The sequence below is a fragment of the Macadamia integrifolia genome, chromosome 9 (genome assembly GCF_013358625.1).
Source record: "Macadamia integrifolia cultivar HAES 741 chromosome 9, SCU_Mint_v3, whole genome shotgun sequence".
Taxonomy (NCBI): domain Eukaryota; kingdom Viridiplantae; phylum Streptophyta; class Magnoliopsida; order Proteales; family Proteaceae; genus Macadamia; species Macadamia integrifolia.
The window spans coordinates 36,852,988-36,876,342 of record NC_056565.1 but is presented as its reverse complement, the minus strand read 5'-3'; the positions used below and the strand labels follow the sequence as shown (position 1 = coordinate 36,876,342).

General features: G+C 40.5%; 1 protein-coding gene across 1 annotated transcript in view; it reads right to left on the bottom strand.

Annotated features, from left to right (window-relative positions):
- Window positions 1-20,336, bottom strand: part of LOC122088896 (FHA domain-containing protein FHA2-like) — a 32,091-nt gene extending 11,755 nt beyond the window's left edge. Inside the window, exon 1 of the mRNA XM_042658258.1 lies at window positions 19,460-20,336. Coding sequence (XP_042514192.1) covers window positions 19,460-20,132 — 673 coding nt within the window. The 5' untranslated portion in view covers window positions 20,133-20,336. The remainder of the gene's footprint in view (window positions 1-19,459) is intronic.
- Window positions 20,337-23,355: the final 3,019 nt, after the last annotated feature.

Below are 23,355 nucleotides of genomic sequence, written 5' to 3'. Positions count from 1 at the left end.
TTTGGTTGTAATCTCCCCCCATTATTTAGTTATAAATAATCATAGAGGCTCCCTTTAGACCCCAAGAAATGCTGTTGCTGCTGCTGCTTCTCGGCTGAGAGTACTGTGTGTCTGATCACAGTGAAGGGTCGGTTTGATCCGACAATTCCTTGCAGTGGGAAGCCCAGGAGGATCTTCTTCAAGTTATCTTCCTCTTCTCTAATCTATTTAAGGTGGCAATATTCCATCCATCCATTCCAGGCATTAATCAGTTTCTTCTTCTCAGAATATAGACTTGATCCCATAGTTCTCAAGTGTACAGAATTCCCATAGACTTGCCAACCACAACAAAAGATATAGAATTAATACACCTTAAAATAACAATAATAATAATAAAAAAAAAAAACATAAAAGGTGTCTGCCTTGGTCGTAAGGCGCAGTAAGGCATCGTAAGGCATTGTAAGGCATCACCTTACGTGAAACCCATAAAGAGCATAACTGCTTTAGCCTACCCATACCGCCTTAACGCCTTGGTGTCGCCTTAGCAGTGCCTTGCCACCGCCTTAATAACTATGGTTGTATCTGGTATTATTGTTGTCATAATATATGCTTTTCTAAGGTATTGGAAACCCCTATTTGGTTTGGGAATACAAATATATATATATATATATATACACACACACACAGACATATACATATATGATTCCTTTACATTATTGTAGTAAACATGTATGGGCAGCAAACTCGATTTTTCTGATACCATTGAGCCAACCTGCTTCGACTCAACAATTAAACTACACTGACAGCACCTGCCCTACCCTGGATGTCACTTGATCTCCAGGTGGGGTTCTAAAATATTGCAGCAAGAGCTAGACGAAGTCCCTGGGAGCCCCTGTGGGTAAAGAAAGAAGACAAATACAATGCTTAAGTGCACTATTGCTAAGAACACTATAAACTTCAATACTATTTTCATCCCCTTCGCCTACAAGGCCCAAGATTATGTTCTCAATCTCAATGGGAACAGAATTAATACCTATCGGACTGACTCGCCAAAATAAAAGATTACATATCTTCCCAAATAAAATAACTCGATATTTCATAAATAAAGTAAATCCTAAAATATTCTATTGATCCCAAAAATCAAATCGGATCTAGTTCGTCTCGGTTGAGATTGCCCAAAGGATCAACCCGGTTCAACCTCAATTCTACATCAAGGTGCCAGAAGATCATCAATCTAATGGATACGATCTGCTAACATAGAGAATTCAAAGAATTAAATCAATTAATATTCAGACACATTTCACCAGGATGGCAGCCTAATCTTGATTTCATCAATGATAAATTGAATAGGAAGGGAACGTTCATGGTTACAGCTGCCAGAAGATCATCAATCTAATGGATAGGATCTGCTAACATAGACAATTCAAAGAATTAAATCGATTAATATCAGACACATTTCACCAGGATGGCAGTTTAATAAAGTGAATAGGAAAGGAATGTTCCTGACAATATTTTTCCATTTCCTTCTTCCAACATGTCCAAAAGGTGACCAAGAAACATCTTCATGTGGGCTCCCTCTTGCTTTCAATTGGAAAATGGAACCAGCTTCAAATCAAATCTGATATATTGAAAGGAAAAATGGTGTAGTGTTGCATAAAATCTAAATGTTGTAGATCCTGAAAGGCTCTAAAATTTGAAATCCCCAAAATGTAACTTTAAAGATCAAAAAGATATTCAGTGAAAGAAAGAGGAAGAGCCAAACACAAGGGATCCAAGAAAGCTGAAGGGACCGCACTAATCATGATGGAGGGGCTCTAGAGAAGAAGGGGAAGATCAGAATAGTAGGGGGACAAGGGGAAAGCACACACTAGCCCTCAGGCTTCAACCAACACATTCTCTCATTCATTCTTCAAATCTCTCTAACTTGTCCATCGATTACAACCAATATATAAAGGAAAATAAAGGCATAAAATTGCACTATCGCAACCTGTTGGTTAAGTTGCAATATTGCACAACGGTTAAGTGGGCGAGCCTGTGGCACAATGGTTAAGTTGCACTATTGCAACCTATTAGTCACAAGGTCAAAACTTGGAAACAGCCTCTTCTGTGAAGCAAGGGGTAAAGTTGCATACACACTTGCCCCTCCCAGACCTTACAGTAGCAAAAGCTTCGTGCACTGGGTTGCTCTTTTTTTAAAGGCATAAAATTATAAATTCAACGGAAATAGTAACTAGCTTAAACTAGGAAACAATCCTAAAAGGAAACCAAGCAAATCAACTCTAACTCCTAACAATCTTACATTTCCTACTTCTTTGGAAAAATAAAGACATAAAATAAAAGAAAATAAATAAACACCTAAATAAATCACTTCCAACCCTTGTTGGACCAAAACCCTGGCATCCTCTGAAAAGAACTCGGCTCTAATTTAGGAGGAGGACCGAAGAGACCGTTTGAAGGAATAAGCTGAATGAAAAAGGATCCCACCATCTTCTTGAGCTTAATTTTAGGGAGATCTTTGGTAGGATGAAACTTCATTGTTTTGTTGTCGTGCTTAAAGCATAGGTGTTGGCATTGTCACAATGTTGCACTTTCTTGTCAAACAACCATAGTCGACCAAGAAGGATAGGGCACACCTTCAAAGGGAGGACGTCACATTGGACCATATCATTAAACCCACCAGCAGAATATGTGACCAAACACTTATCTATGATCTTGAGATTAGTGTTTTTCACCCAAGCAACCTTGTAGGGATTTAGATGTGGCTCTGTCTTAAATCCCAACTTAAGAACTTCTTCAGAGAGAATGTTAGTGCAACTACCTCCATCAATGACCAAGATTAACAGTTGGTCATTGCACTTCACAAGAGTCTAGAAAATACTACTGCAGTGCCAATCTTCATCATCAGTGATTTTTTGAGTAGTCAACACATGACGAACGACATAAAAAGGATGTAAGTCCTCATCATTGGGAGTGTCATTAAATTCACCTAACACACGCTCTTCCCTTGAATCAACTATTTCAGATTCAAGTCGCTCTTTGGGAATGAGGTACAGGAGAATCCTTATCAATAAAAGCAACCAAACAGCTGGGACATTGAGCACCAATATGTCCGAAATCGTTACAAGAGTAGCTCCGAACTGTAAACTTTATCACCTTAGAAGGTTTATCTAAACCACGTCGATGGGGAGAGTATGGGCGAGTAGGCCGTGAAGATTACATGTCAGAAGCATGTTAAGGTGGAGAATATGATCAGCTTGGTTGTGAAGATGCCATAGATGAAGCACTAGCATGTGGTTTGTTAAGTAACTTCTCCTACGTAGAAGGCTGATGAATGGAACTAGGACCCCTAAGAAAAGTATTTGTAAAAGTTCTCCAATTGTAAGGACATTTTAGACTTTCCTCAACCTGATACACTACTTGTATAATATCTTCCATCGTAGGCAGTCGACTGGATGCAAGGAGCAGCACTAATTTAAGGGTGCAAACCACTGTGGAACTGTGCCACTAAAACTTCTCCGTCCCACTCAAAATTAGAACGAGTGGCATAATAATAGAATTTGGCAACATACTCTTCCAGTGTCAGATTTTCCTATTTCAACTGTGCAAACCTGAGGTGCATGCGTTGTTTGTAATCAGAAGGCAAGAATCTCTGGTTTATGACTTCATGCATTTTAGCCCAAGTAGAGACTAATCTAATGCCTTGGCTTCGATTCTGTATTGCTATTGCTTGACCTATAAGTCTCGGGTCGTGACTTTCAATTTGGCCTTTGCAACTAAGACCTTTTGGGCATTAGTCAACCCATACCATCTGAAGAAGGTTTCTAAGCTATGGATCCAGTCAAGGTACAATTCTGGATTGTTATCTCCAAAAAATTCAAGGACATTCAGTTTTGCTACTCTTTCCACTTCATAATCATCATATCGATCAGTTCCATATAATGGTGGTGGTGGCAGTGGTGGTGACGGATCCTATGGGGTGGTGTTGGACTCTTTTTCGCTATCTGCGGCCACCAATCAATCAATAGAAACCTTTATAGATTACATCATTATCTGAAGGAAAGTGGCAGTGGTAGTGAGGGCATTAGTTTTCGCATCAGTTTCTCCCTTGTAGGAGCTGAGCTGTTAGAGGACTTCACGATTGGAAACCATGATAAACAAGATAACACTCAAAGAGAATGGCAGAATAGTGAATCTATGGAAGATTGTGACAATAGTGACAAAGTAATCAAATTGAAATTCCTTAATGAGTGGCAAAATCAAAATTATAAGGAAAAATCAGTTAAAATCACAAGGTCTAACACAAAGTATAAGTTGAGGGTAAAGTTGGAAGACGAAACAAATTTATGATAAGAGATAATAAGATGGGAAGGGAGGGGCAAAACTGGGAGTTCAAGAGAAATAAAAATATAAGAATGGGAAAAGTGTTAAGAGTTTATGTAATAAGGGTACTTTAGGAACAAGTTTTTATATTCTTCCCACTTATTGTATTTTCTATTTTTCCCTTTTACCTCCCTAGGGAGGTGTATGTAATCCTTTCATATTGTTAGTAAAATATATGTGGTAGAGGATGTTTTCTCTACACACAACATTATACCATTATCTTCTCGTCGTCTTCTTCTTCTTCTTCTTCTCCAACCTTCCACTCTCTTGTTCCCTTACTTTCTCTCCATCCTTATACTCTAACTTGGTATCAAAGCATTGGTTTAGGTTTGAGAGTCGTGTTATCTACTCCTAATCCCCATTTCCTCTCTTTAGAACCTTAGGTTACAAAGGGGTTCCAAGAAAGAGAATATTATGTGAAAAACTCAGTTTTTTTCTTGAGATGACCTTGGCTGAAGATCATAAAGTCAACTAGAGGAGGCCCCATGTGAAGAGATTGGAGTTTGAAGCTCAAAAAAGGAGGACAAGTTCAAGCCATTCCCGCCAACCCTGGTTTGGAATGGCTCTTCTCTCTCTCTCTCTCCAACTGTTGTTGAGGCTGGGATAGTCCATTGTGCCGCCCTAGGCCCTCTTTCAAACCCCTGTGGACTCATTTCTTAAAGCGAAAAGGAGTTGAGCCACAACTCTCTTATCCCTTGATTTTAAGGTACCGCCTACCCTGTTTTTACCTTTTTTGCCTCGAAATGGTGTATGTGATGCTTCTGGCTGATTTGGGTTGGTGAGGTATGTTGTTTGAGTATATCATGTGTTGCATTGAGAAGATGTTATGCCTTGAAGATTGTGCTTTTTGTTGGATCTATTGAAGTATATGCTCTTTTCTACCTACTGGAATAGTTTCCGAGTGCTGGGAAAGTTTTTTGGGTAGAGTGAGTTTGCCCCATCTTATGTGTGTTTCCCCAAATGTTATCTTACATTATGTAGAGATTAGAGGAAGAAGCCAAGGGCCACATCTAGGTAATGACAAGGATGGATTCAGGTGTGTCTACTGTAGAAAATTTGGGCACACTACAGACAGATGTTGGGAACTTTATGGCTTTCCACCTGGTATGCATGGCAGCAGGAGAGGGAAAGCTAGAACACATACAATGATGGCTGAGGTTGAACCTATGGGATATCCTTCTGGACTACAGATAGACTCCAATTCTCTAACTCAGGATGATATTGCAGCTTTTCGAAGGGTTATGTCATATTTGGCTAATTTTTCTTCTACACATATAGTACCAGCTCATTCAGCCACCACCTTACAAGTCTGTACATCTACCCCTTCCAGTGCCTCTTTTTGGGTCATTGACTGTGGAGGCACTGACCATATGACCGGTATATCTCAATGTTTTGACACCTACAATATCTGTTCTTGTAGAGATAAGGTTAAGGTCATGGATGGCTCCCTATCCTCCATTTCTGGTACGGGCCACGTAACTGTTACCCCCTCTATTTCTTTGGACTCCATTCTTCATGTTCCAAATTTTAACCTTAATCTTTTATCTGTGAACCGCCAAACCAAATCCTTCAATTGTTGTGTTACTTTTTTCCATTTCATTGTGTTTTTTAGGATTTGGTGACAAAAAGAACTATTGGCAATGGACATATAGGAAATGGGCTCTACCTTTTTTATTCAGGAACTTCCCTTTTACCTATTGCTCAATCCTACGTATGTGGGCATAATGACAATAGTACTTTGGACTCTGTGATGTTGTGGCATCAACATTTGGGTCACCCCTCATTTGGTGTTATGTGACAAAAATTGCCATACTTATTTTCCTCTATTCCTTCTTCCCATTTGTTTTAGTGTGAACCTTATGTATTTGCTAAACATTTTCGTTCTTCTTATCCTTACCATGGTAATAGATCCGTCGTTTCCTTTCATATTGTGCATACTGATGTTTGGGGAGCCTCTCCCACTACTTCCTTATTGGGTTATCGTTATTTTGTTTCTTTTGTTGATGATTATTCTAGGTCTACTTGGACCTTTGATGAAACATGAGAGTGATGTCTATGATATCTTCAAAAATTTCTGTTAGCTGATTCTTATTCAGTTTTCATCTCATATTCAAATTGTTAGTTCAGATAAAAGGGGTGAGTACATGTATGGTTGGACTCCAGACCTTTTATACCGACCATGGCATTATCCATCAAATTGCTTGTGTTGACACACCCCAACAGAATGGGGTGGCTAAGAGGAAAAATCGCCACCTATTGGAAGTCTCTCGGAGTCTCCTCTTTCGCACGAATGTCGTCCCTAAGACTTTCTGGTCTGATGCTCTTCTTACCGCCACTTTCCTCATTAAACCGCAATGCCCACTAAACTCCTTGGTTCCAAATCACCTTTAGAAACCTTGTCTCCTCAAGCTTCTGCTTTTTCTCTCCCCCCCAAATTGTTTAGATGCGTTTATTATGTCCATGTCCACAAGTCTGCTCGGACTAAACTTGATCCCAAGGCCCTCAAATACATCTTACTTGGGTATTGCCTCTCTATCAAAGGTTACAAATGCTATCATCCCTCTTCCTACCGACGGCTTCTTTCCAAGGATGTCACCTTCCTTGAGTTTGTTCCCTTTGTCGCTCATTCTCAGCATCCTCTTTAGGGGAAGAATAGTAGAAGTGAAGAGGCTACTGATGTCATTCCTTTTCTCACACCCTTGCCTATTCCTATTCCCCCATTTTAGTTTGATATTAGGAAACATAAAGAGGTGGATATTGTTGACACAAGTGATAATTCAAGTGTTGGGTATGGTAAAGAGAAGGAACCTGTGTATAAGAAGAGAAAAGAAGACCTGGCAAAAGTCCTCTTTGGATCCACATCCTGAGATCCAACTTCCTCAGCCAGGTAACATTCCTCCTCCATCTTCTAAGTCGGACCTTCCCATAGTTGTTCGAAAGGGAAAGAGAGTTTAATGTAAAGCTAAACTTGACAAGTCAATCAAGCCTTCAACTGCAGGATTTTTTAATCAAAGAACAATCATAAACCAGCCCAATAATAGAACATCAAATCAGAATAGGAGAGAGATCAGGTAAGAAAACAAACAAGCAATCGATTCCAATAAATAGGGTTCCTTAGGTCAAATCAGCAAGCAGGTCAAGGGGGCCTAACAGGGACTGGTATAGGCCTCACACAGTCCAACTAACATGAACAATACTTTAGAGGAGCTTAGTAACCAGAACAGACCAGGAAACTCCTACCGATTTCAGGTTTTGCTGAAGAATTGCACTAAAAGACAAAATCAGGGGATTTTATATATCTTCAGACCAGAGGGTCCAACAAGGCTAAGAAGTGGGAACCAGGTCGAGTTTCCCTCTATATAGGGGGCTACTTCGATCCAAAGGGCAGCCAAAATTGATGGCTCGAAGTGGCTGAACAGGCACAGGTTGCAGTAGGCCAAAACCTTCTAATTCTGGGCAGAACCGAGAAGGAGATGGATTCAAATACCAGTCAGCAGTTGCAGCAGCAGCAGATCTTTGAGTAATGGAAAGAAGAAGAGGATCTCTTGGGCTTCACACCGCAAAGAGTCAGCCGGATCAATACAGCAGCTCCACAATCTTGATCAGACACAAGACCAGTTCTCAGCAGAGAAGACAACAGCAGCAGCCATTGATTTAGTTTGTCAAAAACGTTCCAGCTTTAGGAGCCTCCTCTTCTTTATTTATAATGATGGGGGAGGGAATTATAAAATAGAAGGTTCCTTAAAAGGAAACCTTAATTTAGTCTCCTAATAAATACTTCTAAAAACTGAAATTGGAAACTAACTGAAAAAGGAAATTAACTACTAATGACTTGACTCAACTAATAACTTCACTCCTAAGAAAACAAATATAACTTAAACTAAACCCAACTAAAATGAAAACAAATTAGTTAATCCCGTATGCAACGTTAAATCCCCTAGTTTAGGCCCATAAAAGTGGCCTATTACACTCAAAATACATGGGATCAAAGGTCCAACATGTATGGAACCCAACCCTAGGCTTATTCCTAATAAAACAGGCCTATTTTGGTGATGAATCTACATCAGAGTTTAATGTAGAGTCAAGTCACAAGGGACTTAACCCGAGGCAGGATCAAAAAGGTATTTGCATTAGAATTTGTACTCCTACAATTGTTGCTTTTCCATTGTCCTTTCCTCTATCCCCATTCCCAAAAATGTCACTAAGACCTCGTCTAACCCAAAGTGGAAGCAAGCCATGTCTGAAGAAATTATAGCACTTGAGAAGAACTGTACTTGGAAACTAGTTGATCTCCTTAGGGGGAGAGTTCCAGTTGAATGCAAATGGATTTACACAATCAAGTACTAATCAAATGGTACTATTGAGAGGTACAAAGCAAGGTTGGTGGCCAAAGGGTATAATCAAGTGTATGAAATTGACTATAACATTTGCTCCTGCGGCTAAGTAGAATTCTATAAGGGTTCTCTTGTCTTTGGCAGCAAATAGAGAGTGACCCCTATATCAGCTAAATGTCAAGAATGCCTTTCGCCATGGTGACTTAGAGGAGAAAGTGTACATGCAGCCTCCACCTGGCTTCAAATGTCCATCAGTTGAAGTGAAAGTGTGTCTTCCTAAGAAGGCTTTGTATGGTCTCAAACAGTCCCCAAAGTGATGTAGCAGTGCTACGAATGATCGATCTAAACCCGCTCCAGAACCCGGACCAAGAACCAGATCCAATTTGGGTTCAAGGTTATTAGAATATTCTAGGATTTTGTTTTATGTGGGAATATTTGTAATCTTTTATTCTTGAGTAGTTTCTAGATAGGAAAGAAGTTCCAAATTTGAGTCCTCCTTTGATTCTAATTCTATTAGTCTAGATTTTAGGAGATTTTAATCTTATCTTAGTCTCAGACTTTAATTAGGAAGCTTTAATTTTAGTTTATTATAAATTAGGCATGTAACCAAGTGATGGGGAGAATTGATTGAAGAATGAATTGAGCTAAGAGCTTGCGTGTATGCCTTCCTTCCCCCCCCCCTCTTTCTCTCTCTTATTCTCCTCCTCCTCCTTTGTGAGAATCCCCTTCCGCCTTGTGTGATCTCTCCTCTTCTTCCCTGAGTGACCCTCCTTCTCCTTCTTCTTATAATTCTTTTCTGATTGTGTTCTCTGTTTCAGCAAACCTATCGGTCCAGCAAGAGAGAAGAAGCTCACTGGAGCCTCATCTTTAATCTATCCAGCCTGAAACCTTGGGCAAAAGGGATTCTTACCTGGGCGACTCAAATCCCCCAAGCTTTTGGCCTGTAATCCCCTTCACATCTTGAGACTAAACATCAGTTTCAGAACTGTTCCCTACCCTACCGCCAGCTGTGGTTGTTGTACAGTTCTTCTCACATTTCCCCTAATAGTTGAGGCTGCAAGTAACAGAGGCTAGTGATTCAGTGGGAGAGATTAAGTCTTGAAAGTCTCAACTTGATTCGATTTGAAGTGAAGGAGATTTCTTCTTCCAAATAGATCTCCTTTACCACTAGAACATTGAAGGCTAGAGGTTGAAGATGAAGTCCCTGACTCCCTGCCACGATTCTTTAGCCCTTCCTTTACTGTTTTATTCCAATATTGAGACCCCTCCTTTAATCTCTTATTTATAATCTGCATCAAGTTCTGCCCATTCCTAGTTTGCCCCTAGCAAATAAGTCTAAACCCTTCCATAACCTTGTGACCTTTTAAATCCCGATTTATTACAATAGTGTCACTAACCTTTGCTGTTTCAATTTAATTACAAGTTTTCCGTTACCTCTTGTTCTTGAGTATTTACCATTTGGATGGGTCCATTTAATTACCAAATTACTACTGTTTCTAGCCTTGGCTCCTAAGTATTTAAGTGGGCCCACAGCCATCCAAGTTGGGTATCTTGGGAACCCGGCCCGGCCCCGCATTACAAAGGCTTTGGTTTGAGAGGTTCAGACAAGCTCTTTTGCAGAATCGATATTCCCAGAGTCAAGCCGCCACACCTTATTTACCCGGCGAGGTAATGGTACTATTACTACACTGATTGTCTATGTTGATAACATTGTGGTGACTAGAGATGAAATAGATGAGATATCTAGGCTAAAGACTTAATTGACCAAACAGTTTGAAATCAAAGACCTTGGACAATTGAATTGTTTCTTGGTCATTGAAGTGTCAAGGTCTAAAAAGGGAATAAACATATGCCAAAGGAAGTTTGTGTTGGATCTGTTGAAAGAAACAAGGATGTTGGGCTGCAAACCTACAAATTCTCCTATCGAGCATAATTATAGTGTGAGAAGATTCTGGTCCTTCCCTTGTTAATGCAGGGAAATACCAAAGATTAGTGGGGAAGCTTATCTATCTGTCTTTGACTCGCCCAAGCATTACCTATGCAGTAGGAGTGGTGAGCCAGTTGTGCATGCTCCGAAGAGTGGGCACTTGGATCCAGTCGCATCCTCAGATACTTGAATTCCTCACCAAGGAAAGGATTATTTTATTTCAGGAACAATCACTTAAGGATTGAAGACTACATGGATGTTGATTGGGCTAGATCCATCTCTAAAAGACAGTCTACATCGGGCTACTGCACATTTGTGGGTGGCAATTTGGTTACACAAAAAAGCAAAAAACATCCTATTGTGGATAGTTCAAGTGCAGAGGTAGAACTTAGGGCAATAGCTCATGGTGTTTGTGAACATATATAGTTGAGAGGGCTGGTTCAAGAGCTAAACTTTGACACTGAATGGCCTATGCGACTCCACTGTGATAACAAGGCAGCTATAAACACTGGTCACAAACTTCGACTTACCAGCGCCTTAAAAACTATGGTCATAATCCGGTGCAACATGACAGAACAAAGCATATTGAAGTGGACCGACACTTCATCACGGAGTGTGAAGACAAATGATCAACTAGAAGACATCTTCACCAAAGGGCTCATCTATCACTAGTTTAGTACCTTTGTATGCAAGCTGGGAATGCATGATATTTATTCTTCAGCTTAAGGGGGAGTGTCAACAGTTTATGTAATAAGGGTACTTTGGGAACAAATTTGTTATATTCTTGTCTCTTATTGTAGTTTCTATTTTCCCCTTTTACCTCCCTAGGGATGTGTATGTAATTCCTTTCATATTGTTAGTAAAGTAATATATATGTGGTAGAGAATGTTTTCTCTACACACAACATTATACCATTATCTTCTCTTTTCTTCTTCTTCTTCTCCAACCTTTCACTCTCTTGTTCCCTTACTTTCTCCCCATCCTTATATTCTAACTAAAGGCACCGTAACAGACAAAAAGGGAGGTCATCTTCCTAAAGGCAGAACCAGCGGAGTGTTCTCTGCTCTGTCGAACCAGAGAGGAAGGACAACCTAGGCAGAAGTTGCAGCACCATGCAAGGAAAGACCGAACTTCGAAGGAGAGGATGGGGCGACTTCACAATGATAGTAGATACAAGGACTCAAGTTCCAATTGGAGGCAGGAAGACCAGGTCTGTTTCTTCTGCCTTTTTCCTTCTTTTTTTGGGGTTCTTTTTCTTTTCTTTTTCTTTTTTTTTTTTTTTTTTTTTTTTTGTTTTCATCGCCACTCGCTCTCTTGTCTCCTCTTTTCTTTTTCTTTTTTTCTTTTCTAGAGGAACCCTAGAGCAAGGAAGGTTCGATCAAAGAAAAGGGGGTGGGGGTAGGTCATAGGATGGGACTGGGTTTCTATAGTTCACGAGGGTTTTTTTTTTCACTGTTATAGCAGGGAAAGAAAGAGGTCAGTGGGGTTTGCGATCCTTCTTTTTTCTTTTTCTTTTTTTTTTGTGAGTGTGTGTGTGTGTGTGTGTGTTCTAATTCTCGAGTGTGTGTGTGTGTGTGTTCTAATTCTCGACAAAAACTAGGATAGAAAATTGGGGAGATGGGAAGGAAAGGAGAGGAGATAGGGAATAAGGTAGAATGGGCGGAAAGAACGAAGGAAGGGATCCTTCCGCTCTGCTACCAAGTTGATGGAAGGCCTCTAGAGAAGAAGGGGAAGATTAGAATAGCAGGGGGACAAAGGGAAAGTACACACTAGCCCTTAGGCTTCAACCAACACATTCTCTAATTCATACCTCAAATCTCTGTAACTTGTCCATTGATTACAGTCAATATATAGGAGAAATAAAGACATACAATTAGAAACTTAACTGAAATAGTAACTAGCCTAAACTAGGAAACAATCCTAAAAGGGAACCAAGCAAACCAACTCTAACTCCTAACAGTCCTACATTTCTTACTTCTTTGGAAATAAAGACATAAAAAAAAAAAATACAATAAATAAACTCCCAAATAAATCACTTCCAACCCTTGCTGGACTAAAACCATGGGTTAAACCGATTCTTCTTGGCTCTTGGCTTCCAAAGCCGATCATGCTAGTCCAACCAAGTAAGTGCAACCATATCGGCATCAAATCACTTACAAGTTGCACTTGAGGAGTCACAAACTTTTTTTTACTATATATATAAAATAGAAGTCGCAAACATAAGTCTAACCAAATTTGAGATTACTGGAAGATTTCCTTGAAATTGAGCCTCAAAATACCTTGTGAAGTTAATTGCCTTGCACAACCCAAGAAACACTTATCCACCTGTTGCACTTCTTTCTAGAAGCTAAGGACTAATCCTTAGTGTTTCAATCAAAATTAGGATCTTATATGGATAATATTAATCAACTAATCAATAATCAACAAAACCCAACACTAAACACATTCTCCTTTATGGTTAAATATGGAACTCCTCCTCCAGAACCGCCTTATGTTCCTTCTCCTTCTCCAGTCTGTAAACATCCTCCACCACCTAAGCCACCCTCTCCTACGGTCCCTCCTTGCTGCATGTATGCTCCAAGATCCTCTTCTTCTTCCCCAATGAAGAATTTTCCTGGTCCTACAGATTATGGTCCTGATTCTCATGGGTTCCGTCATGTATGGAAGGTTAAACCTCCTATTCTTCCCTCTGGCCAATCAAAAGAAATCTCTCCGGCTGAAGCAGCTCTTAACTGGCAAAATGAAAATGCCATAGTCCAAAACCAGTACCTTGAACGCATTCTTGCTTCTACTCAGCACACTCAAAGTACTGTTGGCCGGCATACTCAGTTGATTCAATCCCTGAAAACTGAGATGGATCAAGTTCATACTGAACTTGCTGGTATTGCCTCCTCGACTGCTGACACAGCTCAGGCCTTTGCCCTTATTCGCCAAAAAGAGAAACATCTACGGTTTCTTGAAGCCCAGTTGCATAGCTTACAGCAAGCTCCACTTCAAGCAGCAACATCCAGCAGACAGCAGCCTCTTCCTTTGACAGTTCCCAGCCTGTCTCCTCAAGACCCATTTGCCATGTACACTATACCGGCTCCTCCAGTAGTTGCTTCCCAAAGATCCTTCCCCCTTGAAGAGTTAAAGGCATTACAACGTCAGCAGCGTAATCTGAACCCCAGGCAACAGCAACAAAAACAAAAACACCCTATCCTAAACCCAACCTTGGAAAATCCTTCTCCTCCACAGTTTCAACCATATCCTATGGCTGTTACTTATCCTGCACCCTCACCACCTATCCCTACTTATCCATCACCTTCACCATCACCTTCTCCTCCTCGCACCAAGCCCAAATATCCTCCTATAAGTGCCATAACCCCTTCTGGTGATGATGTCCTCACAGATCTTCTCACCACCTTAGCTCTCCATGACCCAACACCTGTCCCTTCTTTCATGAACACAGGCCAAGATCCCCCTGCTCCTTATCCTGCTCCTCCTACTGTTGATGAGTTGGATGGTGATCAGGATGACCCCATGGTCCATAATCCTGACCCCACACCTGCACCACAGCCCCCTCCAACATATGCTCCGTTTTCCAACCAAGACCCTAAACAGTTCTTTAACCTAGACGATGTCCCTGTCTCAAAGTGGGCATCCAAGTTTGCTGATTTCCATGCCTGGATCAATGCTGAACTTCTCCAAGAAGGTGCTACATCAGTCAGTGTTCTGACTAAGTTTGTTGCACGACTCCAAGGAAAACTCAGGGAATGGTATTTAGCCCTTGGTGGATACCGGCAACTACAACTTGTTCAACTTCCTGAAGGCCAGTTCATTACAGTCTTATATCAAGAATTTCTTGGTCCTGTCTCCAATGATATTACAAAAGCTCGTGAAGAGTTTTTACAGCTCAAGTGTTGTTCTCTAGCTCGTCCAGATCTTGACAAACACTATGTGCGCATGACAGACCGATTCCATAAGATTGGTGGCCTTGATGATGAGAACCTCAAGCAGATCTTCTTAAATTCACTTCCAGATCCTCTTGGTGCTGATACACTGCAGTTTCTCCGAAACCAGAACATTGCTCTAGCCTCTTGCAGCATCGGCTCCCTATACAGCTTTGCTCTCACAGCTCTTGACAAACTCTGTAATGTCAAGAAAATCTGGAAAGAATTACAGTCTAAATCTGACAAAGTGTCCTCTGCCTGTGACACTTCCTGGATGAAGATTAAGTGTAAAGGTTCTGATCACAACTGTGATTGTCCGACAAAGAAACCTTTCCATCACAAGCAGTTCTTTCATTCTTCCAGAAAGCACAAGAAACGGTTTCCTTTTAAGCCTTCTCGGTTTAAACGGTTTAAGCCTCAGTGGAAATTCCTTCGGAAAAAACAATTTCGTGGGAAATCCAAGAACACTTCTTGCTTCATTTATGGAAAAGATGGACATTTTGCAAAAAATTGTCCTAACAGAAGTAAGAAAGACAAGGTGCTACATATGCTCGCCTCCCTCCATCATGATGATCTACAAGATGCTGATCTTGAATCTCTGTATTCTTTAGATGCAGAGCCTACTGATCTCTCCCTCTTTGCTATTGATTACCCAGATGAGGTTGATCCCCAACACCTCACCGACTCAGACCCAGAGTCCTCCTATTCCGAGTCTGAGGAATCAGATCCCCTCTACCAGGTTATTCCTTTCCTTCCCCCTAAACAACTCCCAACACCTCTTCCCTGTCAGTCCATCACCTTACCCCATGCGGCAGTAACCTTACTTCCTGAACCATATGCTAAACCAGTTCATCTCATAGCCTTTCTTGATACAGGTGCTGCAACAACCATTTTGTCTCCAAAAGTCCTTCCCAACCATTTCTGGAAACCTCAAGTCCCTCCTCTACCATTTTTAGCGGCTAATGGTGAAACCTTCTATATCACCTTAGTTACTAGAAAACCCATTAAAATCCAACTTCTTCCAACCCTTTCCTTCACCCATGTCATGTTAGGATCCCAGTGTCCTGGTAAAGACCTTATCATAGGTTTTGATGTCCTCAGTCATCTTCCCCTTAAATGGACTCCCCAAGGTCTTGTGTATAAACAACAACTTCTCCCCTGGTCCCCTTTTTCTAACATATTTCTTGCAGGAACAGGTCCTACCTTATTTGATGAATTTAAAGGCAAACTTCTGCAAACCTCCTATGCGGACTCTCATACTGAGTTCCTGCAGAAGTGTACTCATCCTCTCTGGCAGAATTCTAAGTTCTTCATCTCCTTACCTTTTAAGAAGAATGAAGATGTCAACCCAACAAAAGCCAATCATCCTGGAATGCCCCCTGAACATTTGACCCTTGCAGTCCAAGAACTTACTCAATTACAAGGTCAAGGATTACTTGAATCTACTGTCTCTCCCTGGGCATGTCAGGCGTTCTATGTGAACAAAAGAACAGAACAGATACGTGGAAAAATGAGAATGGTTATTAATTATCGGCCTCTGAACTTTTTCCTCGCTGATGATAAGTTTCCATTACCAACTCGTCCGGCTCTGTTACTTCAGTTATCTTCAGCAACTGTCTTCTCCAAGTTTGACCTCAAAGCAGGATTTTGGCAACTTGGTATCATTCCTGAAGATAGACCAAAGACAGCCTTTTGTGTCCCTGGTTATCATTTACAGTGGACAGTTATGCCCTTTGGCTTGAAGACGGCTCCATCAATATTTCAGCGTGCCATGATGCAGATCTTTGCTCCCATTCAAGATCATGCCCTGATTTATATTGATGATATTCTTCTGTTTTCATCTACACAGGATGAACATCTAAGTCTCCTCCGACAATTCCATCAGATTGGTCAAGACTATGGAATCATGCTCTCCCCAAAGAAAATGCAGATTGGTGTTTCAACCATTGATTTTCTTGGCGTTACTATTACCAAAGGAACATATGAACTTCAACCGCATATTGCTACCTCTCTACAGCAATTTCCTGATGGCCCCCTGACAAAACATCAGGTCCAGAAATTCCTTAGTATAGTCAATTATATGACTGAGTTTCTTCCTCAACAAATCAGACACACATCTGTACTTCATCAACTCTTGAGAAAGAATGCTCCTCCCTGGTCTTCCGAACATTCAGCAGCTATTCAAGCCTTGAAGCAGCTAACTACAAGACTTCCCTGTTTACAGATTCCTTCTGATGGACGTAGGATTCTCCAAACAGATGCTAGTGATACTCACTGGGGTGCAGTTCTCCTTGAAGAAGCCCCAGATTCTACAAGAACAGTTTGTGGTTACAAGAGTGGCTCGTTCAAACCATCTGAAGCTCATTATCATTCAACGTTTAAAGAAATTCTTGCAGTTCGCCGTGGTATTGAGAAATTCCAGTTTCATCTCATTGGACACAGATTCCTCATTGAACTGGATATGTCAAGTTTCCCTCGAATGCTTGAGTTCCGACAAAAACAGCTTCCTAATGATCAACTGCTCCGCTGGGCTCAATGGTTTTCAAAGTGGTCCTTTGATATCAAACACATCAAAGGAAAAGAAAATGTCTTGGCAGACTTCCTTTCCCGACCTACCTCAACCTTTTCGGTCATCCCCCTCCTATACCCTCTAACTCCAGGAGCTTCATCTTCCTCTTCCTCAGCCTCACCACAACCTCCTCCTAGCCATACCCTATGCTGTAATATTCCTCCTCATCTTCCTCCTGAAATCCTTCAAACCTTAACTTACAAAGCCATCCTTACCTACAGCAAGCTCACAGCCATCCAGCTTCTTAGAATAGCCCTTCGACAAGAAGGTCTTTTCCTTGCTGGTTCCTCTTGCCATCTTGACTTCCCCTACCTCACAGTCTTCACCTTCAATTCCTCGTATGACCTACAGGAATTACCCCTCATATATAAATGCATTTTCTGGCATTTATGTACAGCCTACTCCATAACCATCAGCTTTCCCCTTCACGCCATCCAGATGATGTGTTTTCAATGGTGTAGCCCAATTCAACCCCATCGTCCTAACCTACCAATTTTCCAGTTTCTACAGCTCTTTGCTCCCATGGAAACTTGGTTGGATCTCTTCACCTCTCTTCTCCCACCAGATGATTCCCCTGATATACCTATGCACCATACCATAATCCTTTTCCATAGACCTCCAGCGGTCCTCCAAATAACTGATCCTCCACATACCCTCCAACCCTGCCATTACATTGAATTCACAACAGACTATCATGTGTATGAAACGAAGCCCTATACTCTCTTCATCAATCGACGGCAGCATCGATCAGAGTGGCGACAATTCCTTCATACCATGTGCCAAGTCAATGATACTCAGCCCCATCAAGTTCCAGCCCCTCTTCTTCAGACTGTTGATTCCGCCTGGGAACTTCATCAAAACGGTCGTCTTCCTTGTCCCCGTCTCATTCCTCTCATGGATGCCTATGACGACTGGCTCATTGATACAGCTGCCTTCTACCCATACAGCAGTTCATCAGACCCCGGATACTGATTAAGTATGTATTAAGTATGTATGAGTGAGTATGTATTTGAGTATGCATAAGTATGTATTGAGTATGGGATGTATTGAGTATGTATGAGTATGTATGTAGTGGGATGTATGTATTGAGTATGTATGAGTATGTATATAGTGGGATGTATATTTGTATATAGTACGTATGCCGACACTCCCGACATACGGTCCCACAAGCATGTGAAGTCCATGTGAAGGACACATGGCTTGGGTCCCACACGTCCCTTGTATCCTTTGTACCCCTTGGCTATTTAAAGCCCCTCAGTTAATGGATTTGGAAAAGAGAAAAGAGCCCGTTTGACGTATCCCTTAAGACTACAACAAGATAAAGTGATCCAGAGTTAAGACTACAACAAGATAAAGTGATCCAGAGTTGAACTTCAGCATGTATAAAGTTTACACTCAATCACACGATCAACTATCTTTCCACTCGGTGACCCACTTCTGCATTAGATCCTGAGCCAGGGTGGAAGCACCACCAACTATATGATAAGCCTGAACACTAGAATCAGTAGTTTGCATGGTTGTATGTGTTTGATACTCCCCTGAAGGGCTGTTTCGTCACCAAGAAGTAGTTGGAACCGTATAATTACCATCCCTATTGGTTGGGGGGATGGAGCAAGCAGTAACTATTAGCCTGGAACCAGTGCACAAAACAAGTGCTTACATAAGAGAGTTAAGTTTGTAGAAAAAAATCGACATTGTTAAAATCGACATTGTTAAGGGTGCATTTCCTAGTCATTGCCTCCTTGGCCATACTTTTAGTTATCAAAACCAGATTGTTGTTTGGTTTTTTGGTCAATTGTTCCACCTCTAATCATTTCTATCCACTCACCATGCCAGCTCAATAAAGTCATGAATCAAGCAATGACTTCCTCATTATCTGAAGAACAAAGAACACATCTCTTGCATGAAAATTGACCGTAAACACATAAATGGAAGTCAAGCATCACAGATAAATTCACAAAGCTAATGAAAGCAACCAAACATTGAAATCCAACATAAACAGAAACCCATGAACAGGCAACCGATATTATGGTAAAAAACACTTCAGACAAAAGAATAAAAACAATATGCAACCAATAGAGATAAATTCACAAAGTTAAAGCAACCAAAAATGAAACCCAATTTAAACAGAGAACCAATCCTTCAGACAAAAGAATAATAACAACAGACAACCAATGAAGATAAATTCAAAAACTAAACAAAGCAACCAAAGATTGAAACCCAAATTAAGCAGAAACCCACGAATAGGCAACCAATATCATTAAAACCCCTTTAGAAAAAAGTATAACAACAGCAGCAACACAGAAGGAAATCCAAATTATAGAGAAAACAAACTAACCCAATGGTCCAGGAGAAGGCCCCGGCTTTCCAGCAGCTGCCCCACCATATCCATACATTTCATGGCCATCTCCCGGCCTCCGCAACTTCCTGCTCGCAGCGGGGATAACACCCCCAACATCGTCGTCGTCTTCATCATCATCATCCATGTAATCAGTCGATGCCCTAATCCTCCCCTTCTTACCAAACTTCGGCGGCGGATGCGGTGCAGTGAAACGGGAAGGAGGACCCAAGTGGGCAGCCGAAGACGGCATTGGCGGAGTAGGATGATGCGACGGTATATGTCGAGGAGGAACTGAGCCTCCAAGAATACTTCGAACAGGCAAGAGAAAGTAGAACTTCTTGTCTCCGATCTGAAGAAGGTCCTGGGAATCGAGCTTCACAGGTGGGTTTCCGGGTAGGTGAAGAACCCCTTCGACAAAGCATCCATTTTTGCCCAGGACCTCGAGAGCGAAGCGACGACGCTGGAAGTCGTAGAAGATGCGGGCATGGTGGCGGGAAATGTTCATGCCACCACCAAGGCTAGAAAGATCAACGTCAACCGTCGATTTCTTACTGTTCCTACCCAAAATTATCGAGTAAGTTTGCATGTAGTATTCGAAGTCCTCGCCCTGAAGCTTCGCAAATCCGGCTTCCACGTCATTTGCACCTCCGCTGCCTGTGCTGCCCATCATGGTTGATCGATAATGGCAACGATCCGTGCAGTTAACTGGTTATAGTAGAGAATTGATTCAAAGTAAGACTGCCATGAAAGCTGTACTCCAGAGAAAGCTGTACCTTGATTTTGAGAGAGAGAGTGGTTTTGTGAGAAGAAAGCTATAGAGGTGTGCTAAAGCAGGAGGAAAGTGGATGAAACTCATAAAATGCCAAAGGGGTAACGAAAGCGAATTTATTATCCTTTATGGGCTTGGTTTGGACCTGGGCTAATATCCCAGTGTTCAATTCATTAAACAGATAAACTTAAGGCTGCGTGGTAACATTCTAAATTTTTTTTTTTTTCTTATTTTTAAATGTTAGAAAAGGATATGTCATAGTTGTGATCATATCACCATATGACAAGCAACGCGGAAGACCAACAAGGGCGTGCCACTAGACTTGAAATCATAATCAGTTCACTCGAATGGTGATGGAGCAAGAGCTTTTTTTCATTAGGCTACCAACCCCATTGGCCTCCCTAAGTGGTTTCATGCTCACCTAATGTGATTGTGAGAAAAATTGTATTTGTTACGTTGATCTGCTTTTTCTTTTCACATAGAGCAATTCTGGTTCAAAAAGTGCTCAGTGAGCACATTTGACAGTGCAAAAAATTCATGTTTTTATTGTTCGTGAGAACTTCTATCGAAACGATACAAATTTTTTTTTCTCCTCTCACTCACGACTTCCTCACCCTCTCTTCACTCTCAACACATGGAAGTGGAGATGAAGTGGGATTGCATCGAAGATGATGGTATCAATGGCTGAGCTATGATGGCTCCACATAAGGCTAAGTGTTGATGATGATGCTCTTGAGTAAGGGTGTCAACCAATCAATGTACCGAGCTTGGCCAAATTTTAGGGCTGTACCATGAATGTTTGTTTAGCTAAATAGGCTTAATTAGATGGACATGGTACAGTTTATAATCGGACCGGTCGGTCTAGGACTATAATCAGGTTACCATAAACGGGTTTTAGTCGGGCTACAAACCTGTTTATCGGTTACCATAAACGGGTTTTAGTCGGGCTACAAACCTGTTTATCCATATACGTGTTCAAAATGGACTTTTCCAACATCGATGCAATAGTCGGAGTACTCAAGCTAACAAGTTTATTCCACTGAAAAACACAATTCAGCTTCACATATCTTGCAAATCCACCATTAATTCACCACCATAATTACATAAAGTTCATTTTTAAATTTAATTTTCTGTTGTTAAAGACATTTGTTCATCAATCAATCTCTTGTTTATCATGAAAATTGGAGCAAACCCACTTGGACTTTTGCTTTACTGATCAATTATTGGTGGAAAAATGGGGTTTTCAAATAGTATTAAAGGGATTGGGCTAGGTCGGGCTTAAGGGGGTGTTTGGTTCAGTAAATCTTTGGGATGACATTTTTTAGAATGATAATTCCTAATTTTTGGAGTTGTTTGGTTCCACTAGGATGACCCTCATAAGTGAGCATCCTACTTCCCATGAATGACCATATTACAAAGGATGTGTTCCAAATCTGAGTTTACCTCAACAATTAAACTCAGATTTGAGTAACCTTTTTACCACCTAGTATAAAAGGAGAAATGAAAGACGTACTCTAAGAAAGCCAATATCTCAACCCGCGAGAAACATATACTATCCGTAAGGCAACCAAACGATTTTTCAAAAAAAAAAACATAATTCAGAAGACATTTATATCCGATACATACACCATTTGATTTACCAAACCAAACACCCCCTAAAGGAGTCAGTTCAGATCGAGCTTACAAACATGTAGGAATTTCAAGCTGAACACATTTATTAATCGAGCTAGTCCAAGATCAGGCCATAAATGTGTCGGGCTCGATCGGGCCTACTGGTGCGGGCCTAATATTGACACCCCTACACTCTCTCTCTCTCTCTCTCTCTCTCTCTCTCAATATTTTTTTACGCATTATTGTTAAAAATGTGTGCAACAGAAGAAGTCGATCCAGTCTCAGATGCACTTGGTGCCAACTCCACCAATGAAGTGACGTAGTCTTAGAAGCACCTTGTAGAATCTCCACCAATGAACTCCACTACATATTTTCCCATTCATCGAACAACCTCTCTGAATGTACCATTGGCGGAATCACGGACTCCAAACTTGTTAGATCCATCCCTAACTCATTCACCGAACGTACTCATTGCTTCACAATAAGAACGATCATGCCCGCCCCGTATGCGTCTTAGGAGAAAAATCACACTCCAAAGCGAGAGAATTATATATTTCAATTTCAGACATGTACCATACGATTTGTTTGGGTTCAATTAGAAAAATATAATTAAATAAGTGTTTTACAAGTAATATTTATAATGTTAAAATACCTTGTTAATTCACGTTATATTACAAGTAATTAAATAAGAAATTAAATAATAAAAAAAAACAAGAGATTAATGAAGACATCTATGTAATTGTAGATACCAAACTCTAGCATAAAACCCAGTGGGGCAATGGTTTCAGCCCTTGCCCTACTCATTTTCTCAAATTTTTGTCTTTTTAATTCTCATTGCTCAATATTGACAATGAGATCACAACGCCGCTCTCCTCAAACTTATGATTCCACTCTCCCGTCTCCAAAAGGATGTAAATGGATAGCCAAAAAATCGTATTCACATTCATGTTTATATCATTTTATAGGAATCCATATTCAAAAAATTGGTTTATAGAAACTAGTCAAATCTATTTCAAAGTTAAAATGATGCGGAAACAAATAGTGATATACTAGATAAAACTAGCAATTTTGCTCAGTGGATCAACCTTATCAGCCATCTCCTTCTCCTGTGTAAGGTTTGAGAATGCAATATCGGGAACGGATCAATCAAGGCCGATACCAATATATAGGACAGAATTTGTCCGAATCGGTCAGAAAAATAAAATAAAATAAATAAAAAAAACCCTTTTTGGGGATCAGTCCCTGAATAGGCCTGGATCGGTCTTAAAAATAATAAAAAATAAAATAAAAAATCGAAATAAATAAATAAATAAACTGCAAAAATTCTGGAAAAAAAATCATAATGGGACAAAAAAATATGAAAATTTAATATTTTTAGTGCAATAATGGAAAAAGAATACAAATAAAGTGTGCAATATTTTGTAAATTAATCTTAATAGTTTCATAAAAAATCAAAATTCTTAATCTAATTTTATCTAATTGAATAATCATTCCCAATTCTAATTGAATAGTT